We start from the raw sequence: 22,375 nt of genomic DNA, 5'->3' as shown, positions 1-22,375 counted from the left end.
ACAGAAGTGGGCTTAGAGCCACACTGCCCCTGCCCTGCCACCTCCTGGCTGGGGAACCAGGAGCAAGTTACTTAACCTCTCTGTGCCTCAGTTTCTTAGGATAATGCTAGAATAGTAAAACAAGGCTGCTGTGAGGGTTAAACGAGACTCACGTTGGCTGCTAGAAAGTGGGGGCTTAGGGGGCTTCCCTGGTGGCACAGTGATTAAGAATCCGCCTGCCAATGCAGGAGACACGGGTTCGAGCCCTGGTCCGGGAAGATCCCACATGCTGCGGAGCAACTAAGCCCATGCGCCACAACTACTGAGCCCACATGCCACAACTAGTGAAGCCTGCATGCCTAGAGCCCGTGCTCTGCAACAAGAGAAGCCACGGCCATGAGAAGCCCACACAAGGAAGAGTGGCCTCCACTCGCCACAACTAGAGGAAGCCTGCGCACAGCAGCAAAGAGCAAACGCAGCCAAAAATAAATAAATAAAATGAATAAATTTATAAAAAAAAAAAAAAAGAAAGTGGGGCCTTAGACCGCGGTCTCATGAGGAGAGGGCTGGAAGCACATACATCAGATCACTCACAGGCCTGGCTGTCAGGTGAGACTGGGCGTTTTGTTTTGTTTGACTTGTTTGTATTTCCTGTACTTTATGCGAGAAACAGTTGATTATACAATTAAAATAATATTCAGAGGAAAAAACAGAACCATAGGGACTGCAAGCTGTCTTTAAAGGGAAGCAGTTGTCAGAAGAGGAGCCCATCCACGGAGCATGGGGATGGAAGCGGGCGTGGGTGTTCCTCTGGGTCTGAGACTCAGACAGGGGAGCCCTGGCTGCCCCAGGGGCCCAGGGGGTGACAGCCTGGAGCCCTCAGGGACAGACACAGGTGACATTTTTGGCCAGGACGTGCCCTACTATTTCCTGTGCCCTACCAAGAGGCACCAGGCAGGGGAAGTCAGTGCCCTGGAGAGTATTGTCCACTCACGGGCAGTAGCACTTCTCTCACTGGCTCTTCTCAGCTCCAAGTCTTCAGACTGTCAGCTCAGAGAGGACCCTGGGCCCTCAGGACTCAAGCCAGCCCCCCACCCCCTCCCCAGACTCCCCCTGCCCGGACCACCTAGGCTTCGGTCCCCCCCGCCCCCACTAGGCTCAGCCAGGCCACCACACCAGCCCTTGCTGAGGCAGCCCTTTGAGGAAAGCTGGGCTTAGTGGGTCCACAGCCCTGGCCCTGCCAGTGTCATTAATCCCGCAAAGAAAGTCAAACATTAGCCTGGGAAACAGCTTATGCCTTATATAAGCTCCCCTGGGGAAGGCACAAACACAGCTTGTTGGAGCCGAGCTGCCAAAACACAGAGCTGCCGGACCCTGGGACAGAGCAAGGGTTTCAGCCACATCGACCACCGACCCCGCCGGAGGGAGGAGCCAGGCCCAGGTACCAGGTGAGGAGGGACCCCTGGGAAGCCCCCAAGGCCGGGCCTTGCTTCCGCACTGCAACTGACCAAGTCCCTTATGCCCTCTGGGATCTGCGTGGCCCCTTTCTGCTGCCCTGCTATGGTGCACCCAGCCCCAGGGGATACCCAAAACCAGGAGGCGCCGGGCTTGGGGAGACCTTCCCTGCAGACAACCTGAGCTCTGCCAGTCCTGTATGTCTGCTCGCGGCAACCAGGGACCCCTCCCACTTACTCCTGACATCCATCCTGTGGGGACAACGTCCAAGACGGGGCCCCTTGGTCCCAGCGGCCTGGCCTGCACTGCCCCATGCCTGCAGTGCGTGTGACCAGCCTGGCTGAACACATACACCCACGAGTCCCCACACGCACACAGCGACACACCCGTGCTCACACAGCTGTGCCCTTACACTCCAGCCTAAATGTGCACATCCCAGCAGACACTGCCGTGAACACACACCACACCTGTGACCCCACGTCTGTACGCGCGGTTGGGTACATCCTCATCCACACGCAAAACTGTGGGTACGCACAGCTGAGCCCCACATCCTCACACACTTCTACATACACAGGCTTACACATACACCTGGGCACACCCTCCCCCTTGTGCTTCCACACCCATCCACCTGCCCGCCCTCACCCCCGTGCACACATCCCTCTCCCCAGCCTGGTGCCCCACCCGCCCGTAGCTCTGGCTCATCTTGTCCGGTGCCATGACCTTCGCCGAGCTCGTTGACCGCGTGGCCAGCAAAGGGCCCTTCCAGTTCCTGCACACAGTCCTGCTCGGCCTCCCGATCCTGAGCATGGCCAACCATAACCTGCTGCAGATCTTCACAGCGGCCACCCCCGCCCACCACTGTCGCCCGCCACCCAACGCCTCCGCGGGGCCCTGGGTGCTCCCCATGGGCCTGAATGAGAAGCCTGAGCCGTGCCTCCGTTTTGTATATCCACCCAACGCCAGCCTGCCCAATGACACCCAGGGGGCCACCGAGCCCTGCCTGGATGGCTGGACCTACGATGTCAGCACCAGGGACTCCATTGTGACTGAGGTATGCCCAGAGGCCAGCCCTCTCCCTCCGATTACAGCAGGAACCCCACATTCATGGACAGGGGAGCATGAGACCCAGGGACAGGGCACTGGGCAGGCAGAGAGGAAGGACCTGGGTGCAGAGACACACCAACCAAAAGGTTCCGTCTCTTCACTTTCAGAGTGCAAACAGTCCTTTCTATGCCAGGCGCAGTGCCAAACTCTGGGGATACAAAAATGCACTGTCCCTGTTCCCGCGGGGTCCACCGCCTAGCAGGGGTAACATCAATTAACGAGAGGACCACACAAAGAAATGTCAAATTACAACTTCAAAGTACTTAAGGTTGTGACCTTAGACTACCGCCTACCCCTGGGCTGGGGGCAGGGGCCAGGGGAAGCTTCCTTAAAGAAGTGACCTTGGGCAGAGATAAGGGAGTCCAGCAAGATTTAGCCAGGCAATGGGGAAGAGGAGGAAAATTCCATCTTGTGCAAAGGTCTCAAGGTGGGACAGTGTGTGGAGGAGGGGATGGACAGAGGTGAGGGTTGGAACATGCCCGAGCAGACCCAGAAAACATCTCATCCTCTCCTGCCGTCACTTATGTGTTCATCTCCCATTCATTCACATCCTCATTTATTCACTGATTCTTTTTTTTTTTTTTTTTTTTTTGCGGTACGCGGGCCTCTCACTGTTGCGGCCTCTCCCGTTGCGGAGCACAGGCTCCGGACGCACAGGCTCAGCGGCCATGGCTCACGGGCCCAGCCGCTCCGCGGCATGTGGGATCTTCCCGGACCGGGGCACGAACCCTTGTCCCCTGCATCGGCAGGCGGACTCTCAACCACTGCGCCACCAGGGAAGCCCCTATTCACTGATTATTTTACCCACCATCTCCAGGAGTTACAGAGTTAAATCAGGCTCTCGAATGACCTAGAGACCATGGTCAGATGAAGAGAGCGAAACGGGAATTGGCATTCATTGAGGATCCACAAATGGCCAGGCACGTCTTGGCCTCTGGCAGACATTGTCTCCCACACTTTGATTCCCACAATGATATTCTGTTGAAGGTGATTTTATCTCCTTTTTCATTCAAAAAAAACTAAGACTGAGAGGAGGGAAGTGAAGGTCCAGTGCCACACAGCTGGTCAGTTTCGGAGCTGGAATTTAAAGCAAAACTCCATACTAGGCACGGGGGGACAAGCATTCATGGCAGTACAAAAGAGTGGGGGGACCACGGGATTTTAGGGAGCCTTCCTGGAGGGGGTGACATCTGAGCAGTGAGCAGAGGCCAATGTTTTCACTCTCCCTTCGGGGACCATGAGCCCCTCGAGGGCAGGATCTTGCTTTTGCCACATTAGAAGAGATGCATTTCAAAGTCTTTACCTGGTGCCAGTCCTGTGCTGGGCACACTATGAGTGTGGGCTCCTGGAATCCCTGGAGATGGCATCTCAGTGAGGGAAGTACTGTTAGTACCTTCAGATGAGGAAACCGAGGCTCAGCCTGGTTCAATGACTTTCCCAGGATTACATATGATTCGGACCTGGCAGAGAGATGATTTGAATCCAGGGCTATCTATGTTCAGAATCTACGATTGCTATTCATTTGTCTAGTGAATATTTATTTCTGTATAAAGCACTGACTACGTGCAAGGCACTGTCCTAAGTGCTTTATAAATATTAATCCTTTTAACCTTCCTGACACCATTATAAGATAGTATGGTAGGGCTTCCCTGGTGGCGCAGTGGTTGGGAGTCTGCCTGCCGATGCAGGGTACACGGGTTCGTGCCCCAGTCCCAGAGGATCCCACATGCCGCGGAGCGGCTGGGCCCGTGAGCCATGGACACTGAGCCTGCGCGTCCGGAGCCTGTGCTCCGCAACGGGAGAGGCCGCAAAAGTGAGAGGCCCGCGTACCGCAAAAAAAAAAAAAAAAAAAAGATAGTATGATAAGCCCATTGTTGCGATGGGGAAACTGAAGCACACAGAGGATGAGGAGATTGTTCAAGCTCTCGCCACTAGTAAGAGGCAGATTCGGGATCTGAACACAGGCACCTGCCCCAGAGCCGCGCTCCTAACCATCACATCTGCTGACTCTCATAGCCCTGGATACTCCATCCCTGTCCTATGCACTTTTTCTCCCCAGCACCCAGCCCAGTGCCTGAAATACATCCAGCATCCAACATTTATTGACAGCTACACTCACAGTACAGAGGACACAGACTCAAAGAACTCATGAGCCCTGCCTGTCCTCCAGGTGTTCACCTGTAGTGAGGAAAGTCACCAGCAGCGCGGTGGGGTAGGCAGGCTTCCCAGGGCAGGGGCTTTCAGCTGCTTTGCTATATCCCCAGCAGCTGGAACAGTGCCTGGCACAGAGGAGGCGCTCTGTGAAATAAATATTTGTGTAATGAATGGATACAAGCTTTATAAAGTCAGGGTGCTCTGGGAGCCCAGAGGAGGGGCATGGAATCTGCCTGGAGGGGGAACGCAGGGGGGCTCACTGGAGTCAGCAAAGCCTGAGCTGAGTGTGAAGGAGGGGTCAGGGTCAGGGAGGGGGCTGATGCGGGCAAGTGTAGCCGAGGCGAAAGGAACAGAGTGCCTGGAGTCACAGGCACAGTCACGGCAGCATAAAGAGAGCAAAGCAGTAGGGACTGCAAGAGACCCAGGGAGGCGGGAGAGGCGGGCAGCGGGCTGCGGGGGCCAGGGACATAGGGAGGAAGCGGGCCAGCAGGAGGGCCTGCCGTGGATGCCGGGGCGACGGACCCTGTCTCGAAGGTGACGGGGGGGCCGTTGCACGTACTCAGATCACCTTCTAAGGATCCGCACTCTGTGATCTCGGGTGGCCTCGGCCTACAGCAGCGGCTTGAAGCAGGGTTTCGATCCCCAGCCAGAGACTGAAGTCAGGCCGCAGCAGTGAGAGCGCTGAATCCTAGTCACTAGACCAGTGGCCAGTGACAAGGCCCTGGCCCTTCGGCTTTGTAGAAATGAATTCCCACAAAGACAGAAAGTAGTGAAACAAGTAAAGTATTTATTAGGAGGTAAAAGGGTACATGTGGATAGACACATGGGCCGACTCAGAGAGAGGGTTGCACCCTCGTGGTAGTTTTTTTGTGTGTGTGTGGTACGCGGGCCTCTCACGGTTGTGGCCTCTCCCGTTGCGGAGCACAGGCTCCGGACGTGCAGGCTCAGCGGCCATGGCTCACGGGCCCAGCCGCTCCGTGGCATGTGGGATCTTCCCGGACCGGGGCACGAACCCGTGTCCCCTGCATCCACACGCGGACTCTCAACCGCTGCGCCACCAGGAAAGCCCCCTTGTGGTAGTTTGAATCACTTATATGGGGCATTGCTTCCGGGTTTCCTTTGGCCAATCATCTCACTTTGCCTGGTTCTGAGTCCATATTTTGTTTATCTCAGGGTCCTCCCATGTGTGCGCGCGCATCTCTTAGCCAAGGTGGATTCTAGCAAAGAGGCCTGTGGGTAGGTTGAGGTCACTTACTCTGGAGAGGCGCCCCCTCCGTTGTTGACCTTCAAGGAGTCTTTCTGAGCATGTAGAGTTGGGAAGGTCTCCTTGGCTTCAAGAATGAGGCATATGCAGTCTTTTATCTCTTATCTGGACAGGGCTCAGCTCTCCTCCCTCCTGCTACTCTGGCGTATCTGTCCACAGGGGACGAACTCCGGCTGCTCAGCCTGGGGCCCATCTACTATCTCCTGCCTCAGCTGCAGGGCGGAGAGTAGCTTGCAGAGGATTTTGGTCCAGCAGCTGCGAGACCAGTTAGCAGGTTGCCACAGGGACCCAGGACCAAGATGACGGATGGCAGGGGCAGTCGGAGTAAATACCAGAGAGGTTTGGGGGTCAGAATCTCTGGGACTCGGGAACCAAATGGATGTAGGGGCGAGGAACAGGGTTGGGGGTGGGGGGCATGGAAATGCCCCAATATCTGTAACTAAGTTTCCAGGTGTGTGGGCAACTTGCTGTACGTCTGGTCCCTGGAATACAGAGGGAAGGGGTAAAGCCACCATCCGTGTCCTCCAGAATACAGAACCTAGACGAGGAAACAAAAATCCTACAGGGAGCAATGAAATAATAACCATCGCTACCCCTTACCGCGTGCTAACCCCTTGCCAGACGGCTCTAATCCGTTTGCTCGTATGAACTCATTTAATCCTCACAGCAACTCTCTGAGGTTAGTACCTATATTATGTCCTTTTTGCAGATGAGGAAACCAAGGTACAGGTTACTGGCCCAAGGCACCACGTCGTATAAATGCTGGAGCTGGGAGCCAAACCCAGGCAGCAGGGCTCCGGAGCCACCTGCCCCCACTTCCCCACCCTGTGCTCCTGGGGACTGCATCCCCCGACCACTGCACCCTGGGCTAGGTTCTGGGAAGCGCTCAGTTAATGCTGAATGAAGGCCATATGCCCTCAGAGCCCGGCCGAAGGCACTCAGACAGTGCTGACTGCTGGGAAGTGTCTTCCCCTCCAGGGTGCACCTTGAGCTCCAGGGAGCCTGGCCAAGAGCAGCGCTTGCAGGTCTTTTTTTTTTGGCTGCGTTGGGTCTTCGTTGCTGCACGTGGGCTTTCTCTAGTTGCCGCGAGCAGGGGCTACTCTTTGTTGCGGTGTGCGGACTTCTCATTGCGGTGGCTTCTCTTGTTGCGGAGCACAGGCTCTAGGTGCGTGGGCTTCAGTACTTGTGGCACATGGGCTCAGTAGTTGTGGCTCGCGGGCTCTAGAGCGCAGGCTCAGTAGTTGTGGCGCACGGACTTAGTTGCTCCGTGACGTGTGGGATCTTCCTGGACCAAGGCTCGAACCCGTGTCCTCTGCATTAGCAGGTGGATTCTTAACCACTGCGCCACCAGGGAGGCCCAGCTTGCAGGTCTTGTACCCCATCAAGCACCAGCTGAGCACCCAATCACCATTCCAGCTGTTAGGACCATGTGAATCTGCGTCCCAAATACACAGGGTTTCCACCAGGCCTCAGGGTCTGCCCCCTTCTCCAGGTCGGGTCCTGGTCAGGCCCAGGCTCCCTGAGGACTCTCAGCCATGAGAACCCCTGATCAGGGTCCTCACCCAGTCAGGGAAATGTCAGTGGCCAGACCCAGCCAGGTTCTCTTAGCAGCACAGCAAGGTCAAGCCCCCTCTGTTTGTGGTTCAAGCCGTGGCAGATCCATGCTCCATCACTTGGGGTGGGGTGGGGTTCCGGTCCCTCACGGGGTGGAGGTAAGACAGTGGCTGGCTCACCTAGGGGTGTGTCTCTGGCGTGGAGGCAGGGACCTGGGTGTGCCAGCCCTGGAGGGAAGGGTGGTAATGAGGAAGACAGCACCTGGCAACCAACTCAGTCCAGGTGACCCTGGTTAGTAGGCAAGGAGCCATCTGCCAGGTGGACAGCGTGGCACCATGAGCCAGGACCAAGCAGCAGAGTTCACATTCTGACTCTGCCGTTTACTGGGGATGTTACAACCCCAGAAGTCTCAGTTTCCTCATCTGTAAAATGGGGTAAGAGAACAAGTGTGACCATTAAAAGAGATAATGCAAGGCCAGCATTAGCACAGGGCCTGGCACCTACAAGGTGTTCAGCTAATGTTTGCTGCCACTGTTGCTGGTGTGGTGGCCATGGTTAATAGAGATGTCCTGAGAAGTAGGGGGTTAGTGCCCCCAGAAGAGTAGGGGGACTCCCGGTAAAAGGAGAATCAGCTCTCACAGCTCTTCCCAGCTCACCCAGGCCGCAGGGCTTTGTCTCACTCCACCCCCCAACCCAGCACAGGCCAGCACGCAGGGCCCAGCTCCGCCCCCCGACAGCCAGGGACCTGGTGAGTCATCTCCCTCCCCACCTCAGTCCCCTCATCTGTAGAATGGGATAATAAGGACCTTCCCTGCAGAGGAGGCGAGGGTGGGAGGGCTGCGCTGGGTCCAGCCAGGAGCACGGGGGTTCCCTCCCCCTTCTGATCCCGTAAGCTTTGCTGGCAGAGGCGACCACACATTCCTTTCTCTGGGTTCAGCAGAGACAAGGTAGGAATTTTTCAGAAGGAGCTTTACCAGGACGTTAAGAGGAAACAAAGGCCTTTCTTTTAAGTCTGGAAAGTGTGAGGAGTGAGGACTGTGGACTCTGGATTCCCTGGAGAGGAGCCCACAGCTTCCACACCACAGAATACAGCCCTGTGGGGGCCCAGCTCAGTCTGGAGGCTCCGGAAACCCAACCCTGCAGCCCTCGAAGGCCCGGGCCTGACCTTGGATGAGCAGGCCCTCCCTCTGAGGCCCCTGTGAGTCGTCTTTGGGCCTTGAGCCTTTCCGTCCTGTCTCCAGGGCCACAGAAATCCTGTCTCCCCACACAGGTCCCTGGAGGCCCCAAGTCAGCCGCTGGAGAAGCAGAGATCCCACTCAGTGGTCTTCCCAGAAGTGGGTATCCACCCTGGAAGTTTCCCCTGCCGAGTGTCTGGTCTTCCTCCACGCTCACCCCCAAATCCCCAGGCTGCCCACCTCCCAGACCATCTGTCCACCTCTTGTCTCCAGCTGAGCCCCTGCATCACCCCTACTTGCTCACCCTGGCCCCTGCCCTAGGCGCCCCTCCTATCATCTCCCCTTTCCTAGCCTCCAATCTGACTCTTGCGTAATGACCAGCGGGTCCCAGCTCAGCCACGTGTCTGGGCCAGCCTGATCCCGTGCCGTGGCAGCCCTCACCTAGGAAGCTGTAATTTCCAGGCAAGAGGAGCCCGGGGCCATCCCCTGGGCTCTCCAGGGTCAGGGTGAACATCTACCGCGTGCAGGGCCCTGGGCTGGTGCTTCGCATTCCTTCTTTCACGACCCCGCGAATCTTCTTTTATGGCCACTGTGAATGTTGCCCCTTTTTACAGAGGAATACACTGGGGTCAGATCCAGAAGGTGGCTCTCTCAGCCATGATGGTGAAATCAAGTTTTTGTAGGAAGAGGGATGGGGGTCCTGACTCCAGAATCCACGCCCCTTCTACCGCATCACACGTCCCGGTGAGCACAGGCCTTACAATGACATGTGACAATAATAATACAACAGCTATCACATAGAGTGCCGACTGTTTGCCAGGTATAGTGCTGGGTGCTCTTCATTCCTTATTTTATTTACAATCTTGAGAAGCAGGTATTAGTATTACCCCCATTCTACAGATAAAGAGACTGAGCCACAGAGAGGTTAAGTAACTGTCCCAAGAACTCACAGCTACTAAGTGGCAGAGCTGGAGACTCATGCCCTTTTGAGTCTTCCCAGGTACCTGGCTCTCTGGCCTTTGCGCCCCAGCCTTGGTTCCATCAGAGGTCCAAGAGTAGACAGAGGCATAGCAATTCTCCCTAAGCTGTAAACTGGAGCCAAAAGGCCCCACATCTAGGGACGTTTGTTTCCCTTGTCCCTGCTCTGGAGGGAGTACGGACCATGTGTGGGGTCCCCTGGCAGAGTCAGCCTACACACACACACACACACACACACACACACACACACACACACACACGGAGCAGGGTCCCCACCCTTGATCACACATGGCTCGCCCTGACTGTTTACGTCACGCCTTCTTCTTTGCCCTCTGAGGGGCCTCCTGGCCTATGATTTTGCTCCGCTCCAGCTCCTGAGCCTGTCCCTCACCCTTTGGGCCTGACATCAGATCAGCCCCCTTGGCTCTGGCCTTGGCTGCCTCCTTGACCATGACTCCAGCCCATCCTGTGCTTGTGTCTTATAGTGACGCATGGCTACAGCTCCCATGGACTGAGCCTTCCCTCCGGCAGCTCAGGACTCAGAGCGCTAGTTCGGCGTCCAGAAGACCTGAGTTTGAGTCTCTGCCTTGAAATGAACCAAAGCTGTGCTTGGGCAAGTTATTTACCCTCTGACCCTCGGGTTCTTGGTCTGTAAAATGGAGATAATAATAGCACCTGGGCTTCCCTGGTGGCGCAGTGGTTGAGAGTCTGCCTGCCGATGCAGGGGACGCGGGTTCGTGCCCCGGTCTGGGAAGATCCCACATGCCGCGGAGCGGCTGGGCCCGTGAGCCACGGCCGCTGAGCCTGCGTGTCCGGAGCCTGTGCTCCGCAACGGGAGAGGCCACAACGGTGAGAGGCCCACGCACCACAAATAAATTAAAAAAATAAAATAATAGTACCCACTTCATAGGATTATTATGGCATCATTTGCAAAGCTTGCTCTGGAGCAGAGTAAACCCTCTCTTTCTCCCCCACCACCTTCCTGGTATATCATCACTCAGGAAGACACCGCAGTGGGCTTCCTGTTCTTGCCTTCCTGAATCCAGCTCCCTAAGGAGTAAACATTCCAAGAAAGGAAAAAGAAGGCCAAGAACATTGGAGGGGATATTGGGAGCAAGAACTCTGTGTGGAGCTGCCAAAAGCCGATAGACAAGAGGTCAGCCAGGCCATGCCATGGGCTACATAGAAGCTGAGTGACCGGTTCCCTCCAGTCAGCTGGTTACCTCTTCCTCTCTGGGCGTCATCAGTAAAATGTGTATAGCAACTCCATTAATGATTCATTGGACAAACATTTAACATTCACTGTGCACCAACTACTCTGCTAGCTGCTAGGGTTAAAGAGTCAAATGAGGTGTCTCCGCCCTCGGTGCGGTTACGGAATGCAGGAGAGATAGACAAGCAAATAGGCAGGTAGCGTGCTATGTAATCTGTGTCCTCTTCGAGGTAAGAACGGGATGCTGAGTGTGGAAGGAGAAATGAGGAATTACACTGGGAGTCTGGACGTGCTTCTCAGCCACTTGTCCATTTCACGAATATTTATTGACTACCTGCTTGTACCAGGCAGCCAGAAAAGATGCTTCTGGCACTCAGAGTAAGTGATCTTGACGTGTCTTTTGAAGGACTGACAACCTTGCTAGAGTAGGGGAAGATATCAAGTACAAAAGCAAAGAGGAACACAATAGCCTGAAGCTTTTGTAGGATCACTAGTGTAAACCTGATTACAACCACGGACCCCACGTGGCCAGGCCTATGCTTGGAGTCAGGGTCAAAGGAAACATAAATCACTCTCTCAGCACCTTGAAGAATGGAGACTTCAGCTACAGGTTTTCTTAACACAGAAAGCATGCCAAAATCCCTCAGAATATCTTCCCTTCCCCCCCAAATTCCAGGATGCCTTTAAAAATCTCTCCAGGGCTTCCCTAGTGGCGCAGCGATTGAGAGTCCACCTACCGATGCAGGGGACGCGGGTTCGTGACCCGGTCCGGGAGGATCCCACATGCCGCGGAGCGGCTGGGCCCGTGAGACACAGCCACTGAGCCTGCGCGTCCGGAGCCTGTGCTCCACAACAGTGAGAGGCCCGCGTACCGCAAAAAAAAAAAAAAAAAAAAAAACTCTCCAGTTCTCTCTATATCTGGTCCCATGCTCTTGTGTTCCCAGTCCCCTTCCGAGGTCATTCGGGGACTGAGACACACAGCAGCTCCGCCATCTTCAACACGTGGCTTCCAGAGTTGTTCTAGTTATCACCATTCCTAACCAACAGGAAGGGGGAAAGCACGCAAGTCCAGGCCAGGGATTCCCTCTTACTCAAATGAAGTGGAAGCAGCATCCATTTCTTCCACTCACACGTCATTGTCAAGAATTACATGGCCCTTTACACCGTATGCTACACAGTACAGGATGTCTCTCCAGACACCCGCTGGCCTACTCCTTTCACACCACCTCACTTCCTCCTTTACTCTTTTCCCTCCCCCATCCCCACACATGTACCATGCAGGCTCCCTTTCCAGCCAGAAGAGCCCTGGGTTTGCTGGCCACTCTGGGCCACTGTGAGCAAGCTGGAGGACCTGGAGACTTCACCCTTGCCCAATCCCCCTCGCTTCCCGGGAGGAAAGCAGAAAGAGCTCCCTGGGATGTGTGGTTCTTTCCCCCGCACTGTTTTGCTTCCAAAACATTCTCATCAGGCATTTCCAGTGAATGAGATTCTTCACTTCATTACACAAGTAATTCAGGACAACTGGACAAAGGGTGCGTGCTGGGGATTAGCGGGAGATTAGGCCAGACAGGTGGGCAGGGGCCAGAGCCTGAGGGCTTTATAAATCTGTGTTAACAGAGCTTTCTCTTTACCCAGAGGGCAAGAGGAAGCCAGGGGGTGCCTTAGGCAAGGCAGCAAGCTGACTGTGAGAGGGGCTTCAGAAAAGCCACTCAGGTTACCAGGGAAAGAATGGATAGGAAGGACTGAGGTCGAAGGTTGCGAGACCTGTCAGAAGACTGTTGCCGATAATACTCTTTGGGCTCAATTTCCTCAACTGTAAAATGAGGATGACGGCAGCTCTACATCGTAAGGTTGCTGTGATGACTAAAAACATTAAGGCGTGGAAGGTGCTTGCTTAGAACAGTGCCTGGTGCAGAGGAAGCCCTCAATAGATATTGGCTGTTATTCTTTTTTTTAGATTTATTTTATTGACATATAGCAGATTTACAATGTTGTGTTAATTTCGGCTATACAGCAAAGTGACTCAGTTACCCATATATACACTCTTTTCGTATTCTTTTCCATTATGGTTTATCACAGGATATTGAATGTAGTTCCCTGTGCTATACAGTAGGACCTTGTGTTTTCATCCATGCTATATATACTAGCTTGCATCTGCTAATCCCAAACTCTCAATCCATCCCTCCCCTGCTCCCCTCCCGCTTGGCAACCACAAGTCTGTTCTCTATGTCTGTGAGTCCATTTCTGTTTCGTAGATAAGTTTGTTTGTGTCATATTTTAGATCCCACGTATAAGTGATATCATATGATATTTTGTCTCTCTCTTTCTGACTTACTTCACTTAGTGTGATAATCTCTAGGTCCATCCATGTTGCTGCAGATGGCATTATTTCATTCTTTTTTATGGCTGAGTAGTATTCCACTGTATATATGTACCACATCTGCTTTATCCATTCATCCGTCAAGGGACATTTAGGTTGTTTCCATGTCTTGGCTATTGTGAACAGTGCCGCTATGAACATAGGGGTGCACGTATCTTTTTTAATTATAGTTTTGTCCAGATATATGCCCAGGAATGGGATTGTTGGATCATATGGCAACTCTATTTTTAGTTTTTTGAGGACCCTTCATACTGTTTTCTATAGTGACTGCACGAATTCACATTCCCACCAACAGTGTAGGAGGGTTCCCATTTCTCCACACCCTTTCCGGCATTTGTTATTTGTAGACTTTTTAATGATGGCCATTCTGACCAATGTGGGGTGATACCTCATTGTAGTTTTGGTTTGCATCTCTCTAATAATTTGCAACATTGAGCATCTTTTCATATGCCTGTTGGCCATCCGTATTTCTTCTTTGGAGAAATGTCTCTTTAGGTCTCTACCCATTTTTCGATTGGGTTGTTTGTTTTTTGCTTTTGAGTTGCATGAGCTGTTTGTAAATTTTGGAAATTAAGCCCTCATCGGTCTCATCATTTGCAAATATTTTCTCCCAGTCCATAGGTTGTCTTTTCATTTTGTTTATGGTTTCCTTTGCTGTGCAAAAGCCTGTAAGTTTCATTAGGTCCCATTGCTTTTATTTCTACTGTATATTGGCTGTTATTCTTAATCCAAGCATAAGAGGATGAGGCCTGCACTAAGATAGCAGTAGTGGAGATAGAAGAGTCCAGATTCGAGAAATATTAAAGGACTTGCCTGGTGGTCCAGTGGTTAAGACTCCACGCTTCCACTGCAGGGGCCATGGGTTCGATCCCTGGTTAGGGAAGTAAGATCCCACATGCCGCTAGCGGTGGCCAGAGAAAAAAGAAGTATTTACAAAGTGAGAAACTAGAGGATGAAGCGATTGTAACATGGGAGAGGAAGGAGTCCAAAAAGGGCTGCCAGTCACTGTGCTTCAGACCTTACAGGGAGAGGGTGGCAAGTCTCGCTGACTCTGAGATGCCCAAAAGACACCCTCCAGGTGGAGATTTCAAGTAGGCTGCTGAATCGATGGGTCTCAAGGCCAGAAGAAAGGTTGGGCTAAAGAGAGGGATTTGGAGTCTTCACCATAAAATAGTCATTGAAGCCATAGGAGCAGGTGTCATTTCCTGGGGAAAGTGAATAAAAAGAGAAAGATCCACGAAGAGGCCTGGGGAACTTTTAAGGGATAGAGAGAAAGAAGGCCGCAGAGGGAGGGCAAGGAGGAAGACGGGAGGAGGCAGAGGTCAGCGGGGTCACGGGCTGCTGAAGGGAAGTCAGGTCAGGAAATAGAAGGTTCCAATGGGTTTGGGGAGCAGAGTTTCAGTGGAGGGGTGGAGGCAGACTCAGGAAATGAGTGGGACACGAGGACGGGGTGACAGCCAGGATGGCTCCTTGGCTTTGAAGGGAAGAGAGAAATGAAGCAAATGTGGAAGGGAAAGAGGCTTTAAATGGAGAGACTGGAACACAAGCAAATGACGATGCAGAGCAGTCAGGAGACAGACTGAAGGTGTGAGATGGAGGGAGGTGGCAGCGGGAGTGGCCCCTGGAGGAGAGAGGGGGCAAGCAGAGGGACCAGCCTCGCACAAGTGAAGTTGGGGAGCAGACACACAGGTAACCACAGGACGCAGGTGAGCCTGGAGGAGCTTGAAGACAGACCTGGCTGTGACAGCTGAGCAAACTTCACAAGCCATATGGCAGGCCACATGTGCCGAAGGGATGTTGTCATTGCAGAACCACAGGGCCAGCCTGAAGGGGGAAGCGGCACCGGGAGCAGGGGCCAGGCTCAGGGAAGACAAGCGCGGGAGCTGGGGGAGGGAGCACACACGTGGGGGCGCAGGCTGAGCGCGGCTGAGAGGCTGGGCTGGACTGAGCCGGGTGGCCGGGTGACCGGGTGGCTCTCCCTCTCTCCTGCGCAGTGGGACCTGGTGTGCGACTCCAACAAACTGAAGGAGATGGCCCAGTCTATCTTCATGGCGGGCATACTGATTGGGGGGCTCGTGCTGGGAGACCTGTCTGACAGGTGAGACGCGGGGGCCTCGCCAGGGGAGGCACAACCCATGGAGACGCCCCGCCCCTCTCCATTACACCCATGCACCCCCAAAGAGGCCAAGAGCTGGGGTAGTGCGGAGAGATGGTCCGTGCTGTGTGGCCGGCCCCTTTCGGGGCCACAGCCTCTCCCTGCCCCAAAACCCCTACAGCTTCAGTCTGCCAGCCTCCCCAGACCTGGGGAACCGGCCTCAGGGCTTTCAGACACAGTAGTGGCTGCATGGCCGTGGAGGTGGGTGGAAGAACGGCTTGGAGAGGACAGGTCCTTTGACCCCTGCTCAGGTAGCTAAGCTGGGGGTGGAGGAGATCACTCATTAACTCAGACGTCTAACATGTCAACAAAAAAAAGCAATTACCAGCAAGGCTCTGTCTGGGGAGGGAGTTACACGCCCTGCCTGGCCCTTTGGGAGGTGGAGGGTCCAGCCCTTTGCCCTGCGGAGTCACTGCCCTTGGCCGGCTCACAGCAGCTAACGACCCTCTTCTTGTTCGAGCTGCAGGTTTGGCCGCAAGCCCATCCTGACCTGCAGCTACCTGCTGCTGGCTGCCAGCGGCTCAGGCGCAGCCTTCAGCCCCACCCTCCCCATCTACACAGTCTTCCGCTTCCTGTGTGGCTGCGGCATCTCAGGCATCACCCTGAGCACCACGATCTTGAGTGAGCCACAGGGGGAGGGGACGGGGACCGGGAGTTTGGGGAGCACCAGCCTGAAGCCAAGAGTGTGGCTCAGCCACAGGCACCGGGCGACCTTGGTCAGGCAAGGCGCTGCCCCTCTCAGGACCCCAGAGGCCCCCCCTGAACGTAACAACAAGCATAGCAGCAGCAGCTCCCCCGGGCCTGGCATCTGCCAGGTACATGACCTCGTTCAGCCCATACGCACAAGTAGGTCAAACAAGGGACGTCACCCGCCACTGGAGAGGCAGTCAAGACTGCATGCTTGGGAGTCAGTCAAACCTACGTTTGAGTCCTACCTTCTTGAGCCTCAGTCACCGCATCTCTAAAATGGGGGCGATGAAACCTTAGGATCAGGGTCAGATCAAGTAGCCAAAGGAGGGGCAGGAGCTGGTGCCCCTTCTCAGGAGGTGCCCACCGCCCAGTAGGGTCTTAATCTGGTCCTTGGGTTCCTCCTGCAGGTGTCGAGTGGGTGTCCACCCGGATGCGGGCCATCAAGTCGATTTCACTCGGTTACTTCTACACCAGTGGCCAGTTCATTCTGCCTGGCCTGGCCTACGCCATCCCCCAGTGGCGCTGGCTGCAGTTAACCGTGTCCATTCCCTTCTTCGCCTTCTTCCTGTTGTCCTGGTATGTGACCCTCTTTTCTTCAGCCCCCTCCTTAGAGCCACCGGGATCAAACAGGAGGAGCTCATGCCTGACCAGGCTGGCTGACTCTGTCTGTCCCGAGACACCCCATCCCAGAGTCAGGAAGGGCATTCCAGGGAGGAGGAACCACACACCGAGGCATGCGGGGAGGGAACGCTCGGCTGGGGGTGGTGGTGAGGGGGTTAGGGTCCGGCTGTGAAGAGCACAGAAAGCCAGAGAGGCCTCGGTTTCACGTGGAGGGACAGAGAACGCCTCTGAAGGTGCCCGGGGTGCTGAGAGGCCTGACCGAACTTCCGTTCGTGACATAATCACACAGAAGGACAAACCCAAGTGGGTGGGGATGAGAGACAAAGGGGAGTGACCGCGTGGGCAAGAGGAGCCTGGGGGATGAGTCTGAGGGGCATTTTGAAGGAGAAATCTTCATTGTGTGGGGACTTCTGGATTTGAGGTATAAAGAAAAGGAAAGCCACAACCTGAGAACCTGGGAGAATCAAGGGGTCTGGGGCAGAGACCCCGAGTGAGGACATGTGGAAGACAGGAAACCAATCTGTAGGTGGTAGTTGATAGCTGGGCCCAAAGAACAGGAAGTAATGAACAAGCCCAGGAGCAGAAATGAAGTCCTGGAGGATCCTTTATCCAGCACTTACTATGTGCAAGGCCCTGTTCTGGGCACCAACCCACATCATACCAACACTCACAGCATCTCTGTGTGAAGGGGACATTAGTATTCCCATTTTACAGATGAGGAAACCGAGGATGAGAGAGGTGAAGCAATCCTCCAAGGTTACACAAAAAGATGCAGGACTGGAATGGGCCTCCATTTGAAAATGAGAATAAGCTCCCAAGGGGACGGGCAATCTTGCAGTGAGAGAGATGGTCCGAGAGCCCAGAGTGGAGTTCGGCGTGTCCACAGCCTAGGATGGGAGCCGAGAGTTGGGAGGCAAAATAAGGGCAGATGGTCAGCAGGTCCCTTCACTGTATGACTTGGGACAAGCCTCACCCACTCTGGGCCTCAAGATTTTTCTAGGCAAAATGGAGATACCGATGCCTGTCTCCCAGAGTTACATGTGCCTGGTCCACAGGAAGTCTCACTGATTGGAAGCCACTGTTGTCATTATTCTCAGGGAGAGGAGGATGGAATCCAGGCCCTGGCTATGGGATTTGGGAGGAAGTCACCCATCATCTTGGTAGGCGCAGGCTGAGAAGACTGTCAGGGCAGAAATAAGACCACAAGGCCAGAAGGGCAGGTAGCAATGGGCCCAGGAAGCTGCCACTACCAGCAGGACCAAAGGTCTGAGGCCAGGTGACCCGTGTCCACTCCCCTGAGGGTCTCACTGGAGCCAGGTCCTGGGTGCCTGCGGGGTCCACAGCCGGAATGGACCCCATCTGAGACCAGACTTTTCCAAGCTTCCCTTCTTTCTCCCCACGCCTCTGCCTCCTCCATTTCCCTTCAATTTGTGACCCTCAGGGTTTGCTCAGGGGTGAACCAATCCCAAAAGCACAGCCCAAGGGTGGGGGAGAGTGAGGTTGGCCACACACTTGCCAACCCCAAGGCCCCATGTTGCGCTTGCAAACCGTCCCCTGACCCAGCAGAGTTGGCCTTTTGCAGGGAGAATCAAAGGGTCCCCGGACCCATTCCCTAGACCACAACCCTAAACCCCTTCCTAAGCTGCCCTGGGACTGCAGCCCTGCCCCCGCTTCACCCAGGACCTGGAATTGGGCCCAAGGACAGCTGGGGACGTGGACGTTTAGGACCCTCCAGCTGTCCAGCCTCGAGCATGCCAACCCTTCCCCAGGCCCCACCTGCCTTGGCCTAGGGCCCGAGGCTCCTAGCTAAGAACAACACCCAAGGATAACAAGCTGCCCGGGGTCGGGGGGCAGGGGAACTGCTCTTCTGGAAAGGGAAGAAGAGATCTCTGGAATTTGTGCTGGCTGCAGGCAACCCAGGTGCAGAGCTTGACCAAGTTTAAATTCCATGAAACCTGCAATAAGGCAGCTCGGGTTTCTGGTCCTCCTAGCCTGCGGCCCTGGCTCTTGATTGTTTTCCAGCCTCTCAGAAGAACTTCTGGTGTTGGAGGTGGGGGGTTGGGAGCCACTGTGACTCGGTTCTGGCCCCCAGGTGGCTGCCAGAGTCCGTACGCTGGATGATCCTGTCTGGAAGGTCCTCCAAGGCCCTGAAGACATTCCGGCAGGTGGCGGCCTTCAATGGCAAGAAGGAGGAAGGAGAAGCACTCAGCCTGGAGGTAGAGACCCAGAGGGATTGTGGTCTGGGGCACGAACATGGGCTCTGCTCTTGGACTGTCCCCTCCTCTTGCCTCTGTTTCCCCTGCTCACAAGCCTACATCTGATGCCCTAAGCAAGCTCTTACAAAGGCACCAGGCCTGCACCTCCCTCTCTTCTCCCTCTGCCCACCAGCTGGTCGCTAATGGACCCCTCCCCTTCCTCTGCCCCAAGGAGATCAAACTCAACCTGCAGAAGGAGATCACCTTGGCCAAGGCCAAGCACAGCATAGCTGACCTGTTCCGGACACCCACCCTGCGCCGTGTGACCTCCTGTCTTTCCCTGGCCTGGTAACCCGCCACCCCTCCCTGCCCACACCCTAGCGCCCCTGCCAAGCAGGGGCCATGAACAAGGCCTCTGGCAGGCTCACCTAAGGGCAAGGCCTAAAATACCTGCAAGAAGAGTCAAGGGATCCCCTCCTCAGGGCTGCCCCAGTCCAGCCCCAACCCCAGAAATCTCTGGCATCCCTGCCCCACACCCAGGTCCAGCCATAAGGGTCTGCTTCCTCCTGGGGTCACACCCACCTCACCCACAGGGCAAATGCTCCAAACACCTTCACCAGCTCACATCCCTACACCTTCGCCAGCTCACATCCCTACCATGTGAGCTGTGCCTCTCTGTCCCTGCCCCCCACTGGTTCCGCTCTGCCCTCTGGGACCCCACAGAACAAGCCTGGCTCTCAGGGCTTCAAGATTTAACGACAGAAATTGTGATTCTTCTAAGTCTTCTCTTTTGCCCGACATCCCACATCTCCTTCAAAGCCCTTTCCGTGACCTGGTTCTGACACCCTTCTCATCCTGGCCACCCCCATGTGAAAAGGATTCAGTATATCCAGGAACTCTTCAAAAGGGATCCCACAATTCTGAGAGGGGGAGGGGAGGCATCTGACCCATGTGTGCAGCCCTGGGCACTTTCACCTCCCCCATCTGAATGTTAAACCATTACTCAACAAAGAGAGATTGTTTGCTGCCTCCTTTGGTCTCCAAGAGTCCCTCCAGGATCGATATTCTCTGGAGTCAGTTATATGACACTTTGTCACCATACCCTAGACCATGTCCATGTCAGACATAACCAGTCAATCCCAGGACTCTCTCACTGAGCCCAGACACAATCTCAGAGGCCTCAAAACACCACTGAAGCAGCCCCTATCAATCTGCTGCAGTTGGGACAAGAAATGAAACTATTCATCATCCTGGTGACCCAATGAGCAGTATGGGGAGAGGCCCCCGCCTGGCCGTGGGTCTTAATCACTCACTCTCTGACCCTCAGGTTTTCCACCGGTTTTGCCTACTATAGTTTGGCTATGGGTGTGGAGGAATTTGGCGTCAACCTCTATGTTCTCCAGCTCATCTTTGGGGGGGTCGATGTCCCAGCCAAGTTCATCACTATGGTCTCCATAAGCTATCTGGGCCGGCACACCACGGAGGCCGTCGTTCTGCTCCTGGCCGGAGGATGCATCCTGTCTCTCATCTTTGTGCCTTCGGGTGAGAAGCTGGGTCGACCCCCAGAACCCTCCGAAAGAGGCTGACCCGTGAGACCAATGTGTCTGTGGGCCTCACAGGCTGGGAAGCGGGGTTCCAGGGACTCCAGATCTGCTGAGTCTGCCTCTAATTCACTGTGTTACCTTGAGCAGCTCCCTGTACTCTCTGGGGCTCAGGTTTCTCGTCTAGAAAATAACACAGGTGGGCTAGATGACATCAAAGATCCTTTTCAGATCTGACTCAGGGCAAAGTATGGTGGTGCCTACACAGTGAGAGGAATTGCTTGGGATTTGGGTGTTGCCTGGGTGACATCGCTGTAGAAGACAAGCCTGGATCAGAGCCCAGTGCTCAAGGAACACCCCACAACCTACTCCACCATGACCTTGGAAAAGCCACTTTTACTTTATATAGATGTTTGTGTGTTGATACACCTATATCCTTCCAAAGGAACTGGAGATATTTTTGGACAAAAACAGATACAACAAATGATGAGAATAGGGAATCAGAGCCATGGAAAAACCCAAATGCAGCAGGACACAAACCTGCGAAGCACTGGGAATAGCAGAGGGGCTACGACTCAGCTTTAAGTTTGGATGTGAGCTGTCTGGCAGCCAAAGCAAAAAGGGAGACAAGGTCGCTGAGGAGTGAGAACACTCAGGGGCTCCTGAGCCCCCAAGGTCTACTGCCTTTTCTTTCCTGTGCAGACTTGTTGACCCTGAGGACAGCACTGGCTGTGTTTGGGAAGGGATGCTTGTCCAGCTCCTTCAGCTGCCTCTTCCTCTACACGAGCGAGCTATACCCCACAGTCATCAGGTAGGTGCTGGGCCTGGAAGCGGCCCAGCCAAAGGATACAGGGGCAGGTGGGATTGTGGCCCCTGTCCAGGGGTCCCAGAGCTGTTCTTTGAGAACCCTCACAGAGGCTGCCAATCTCTGCTCTGAACTCTCCCAGGCAAACAGGTATGGGCATAAATAACCTGTGGACCCGCGTGGGAAGCATGACGGCCCCACTGGTGAAAATCACCGGGGAGCTGAAGCCCTTCCTCCCCAATGTCATCTTTGGGACCATCGCCCTCCTGGGAGGCAGTGCAGCCCTCTTCCTGCCTGAGACACTCAATCGGCCCTTGCCAGAGACTGTTGAAGACTTAGAAAACTGGTCAGTGCCCTGTTTCTGGCCCCACCAGTGCTCCTCCTTGGGGAAGCCCAGGGCTTTTCCTGAGCTCTCTTTCCCTAGGTCCCTGCAGGCAAAGGAGCCAAAGCAGGAGCCAGAAGCGGAAAACGCATCCCAGAGGATCCCTCTGCAGCCTTGTGAACTGGACCTGGGCCCCAACTGAAGGCAACAGACCCTCCTTTCCCTGCCCTCCAGAGACTACTCCCAGCCAGGTCCTTGCCTGTCTCTGGGCTCCGCAGGCACCTTGGGGAGGGCCCTGGGTGCAACGATGCTCGTAGGACACAGTCTTCTGAGAGCTTGGTGGAGGTATCTCCACCACCACCGGGGCTCCCCAACCCAGCCCTGGCCAGTGCAAAAGTTTGGCCACAGGCCTTTGCACACCCCACCTTGCCCTCACCCTCCCTGCAGCCCAGGCCCTGCCATTCTCCTGTCCAGCCCTTCCCCACTGACCACTTCCCCCATTGTTCCCACTCCCTTCCCCTTCTTGCTCCCACCCCTTTCGGCAATGGGACGTTTCAATAAACAGCAGTGAAGAACTCAAGCCATGCTGCTCAGGAACAGGGGTGGGAAAGGGGGCAGGGCCTGGTATGGACGTGTGAGCATGTGCATCTGCCCGTCCACACTGGCATGTACATACAGGTGTGGGCACACAGGTACACGCAAGGTGGGCTTATGTGAACGCGTGTGTCCAGGGCGAGCACACTGACGTGTGTATACGCCAAGCCTGCATTAGTTGACTTGGACTGCTATA

At 54.9% G+C, this 22,375-nt stretch overlaps 1 protein-coding gene across 2 annotated transcripts; it reads left to right on the top strand.

The window, feature by feature from the left end:
• The first annotated feature begins 1,311 nt into the window (after nt 1-1,311).
• On the top strand, nt 1,312-22,163 carry SLC22A8 (solute carrier family 22 member 8). Of its 2 annotated transcripts, none has more exons than XM_065881545.1 (11): nt 1,312-1,427; nt 2,126-2,485; nt 15,251-15,354; nt 15,878-16,032; nt 16,509-16,677; nt 18,815-18,938; nt 19,150-19,265; nt 20,245-20,459; nt 21,161-21,269; nt 21,406-21,609; nt 21,688-22,163. In XM_065881545.1, exons 2-11 carry the CDS (start codon nt 2,150-2,152, stop codon nt 21,785-21,787), a joined length of 1,632 nt encoding a protein of 543 aa, XP_065737617.1. In that variant the 5' UTR covers nt 1,312-1,427; nt 2,126-2,149; the 3' UTR covers nt 21,788-22,163. The 2 variants fall into 2 exon arrangements, with proteins under 2 accessions (XP_065737617.1, XP_065737619.1); XM_065881547.1 differs by having other exon boundaries at nt 1,314-1,427; nt 2,398-2,485.
• Nucleotides 22,164-22,375: the final 212 nt, after the last annotated feature.

Source organism: Phocoena phocoena, chromosome 8, assembly GCF_963924675.1.
Source record: "Phocoena phocoena chromosome 8, mPhoPho1.1, whole genome shotgun sequence".
Classification (NCBI taxonomy): Eukaryota; Metazoa; Chordata; class Mammalia; order Artiodactyla; family Phocoenidae; genus Phocoena; species Phocoena phocoena.
The sequence above is the reverse complement of the archived record's forward strand: the minus strand, read 5'-3'. Positions and strand labels throughout refer to the sequence as shown.

What these genes read in the sequence shown, in the direction of transcription:
- SLC22A8 (XM_065881545.1), top strand. Translation starts at nt 2,150, where the DNA reads ATGACCTTCGCCGAGCTCGTTGACCGCGTGGCCAGCAAAGGGCCCTTC. An exon ending in CTGGGAGACCTGTCTGACAG is followed by an intron (nt 15,355 to 15,877) that starts GTGAGACGCGGG and finishes TTCGAGCTGCAG; the next exon opens with GTTTGGCCGCAAGCCCATCC. An exon ending in CTATACCCCACAGTCATCAG is followed by an intron (nt 21,270 to 21,405) that starts GTAGGTGCTGGG and finishes GAACTCTCCCAG; the next exon opens with GCAAACAGGTATGGGCATAA.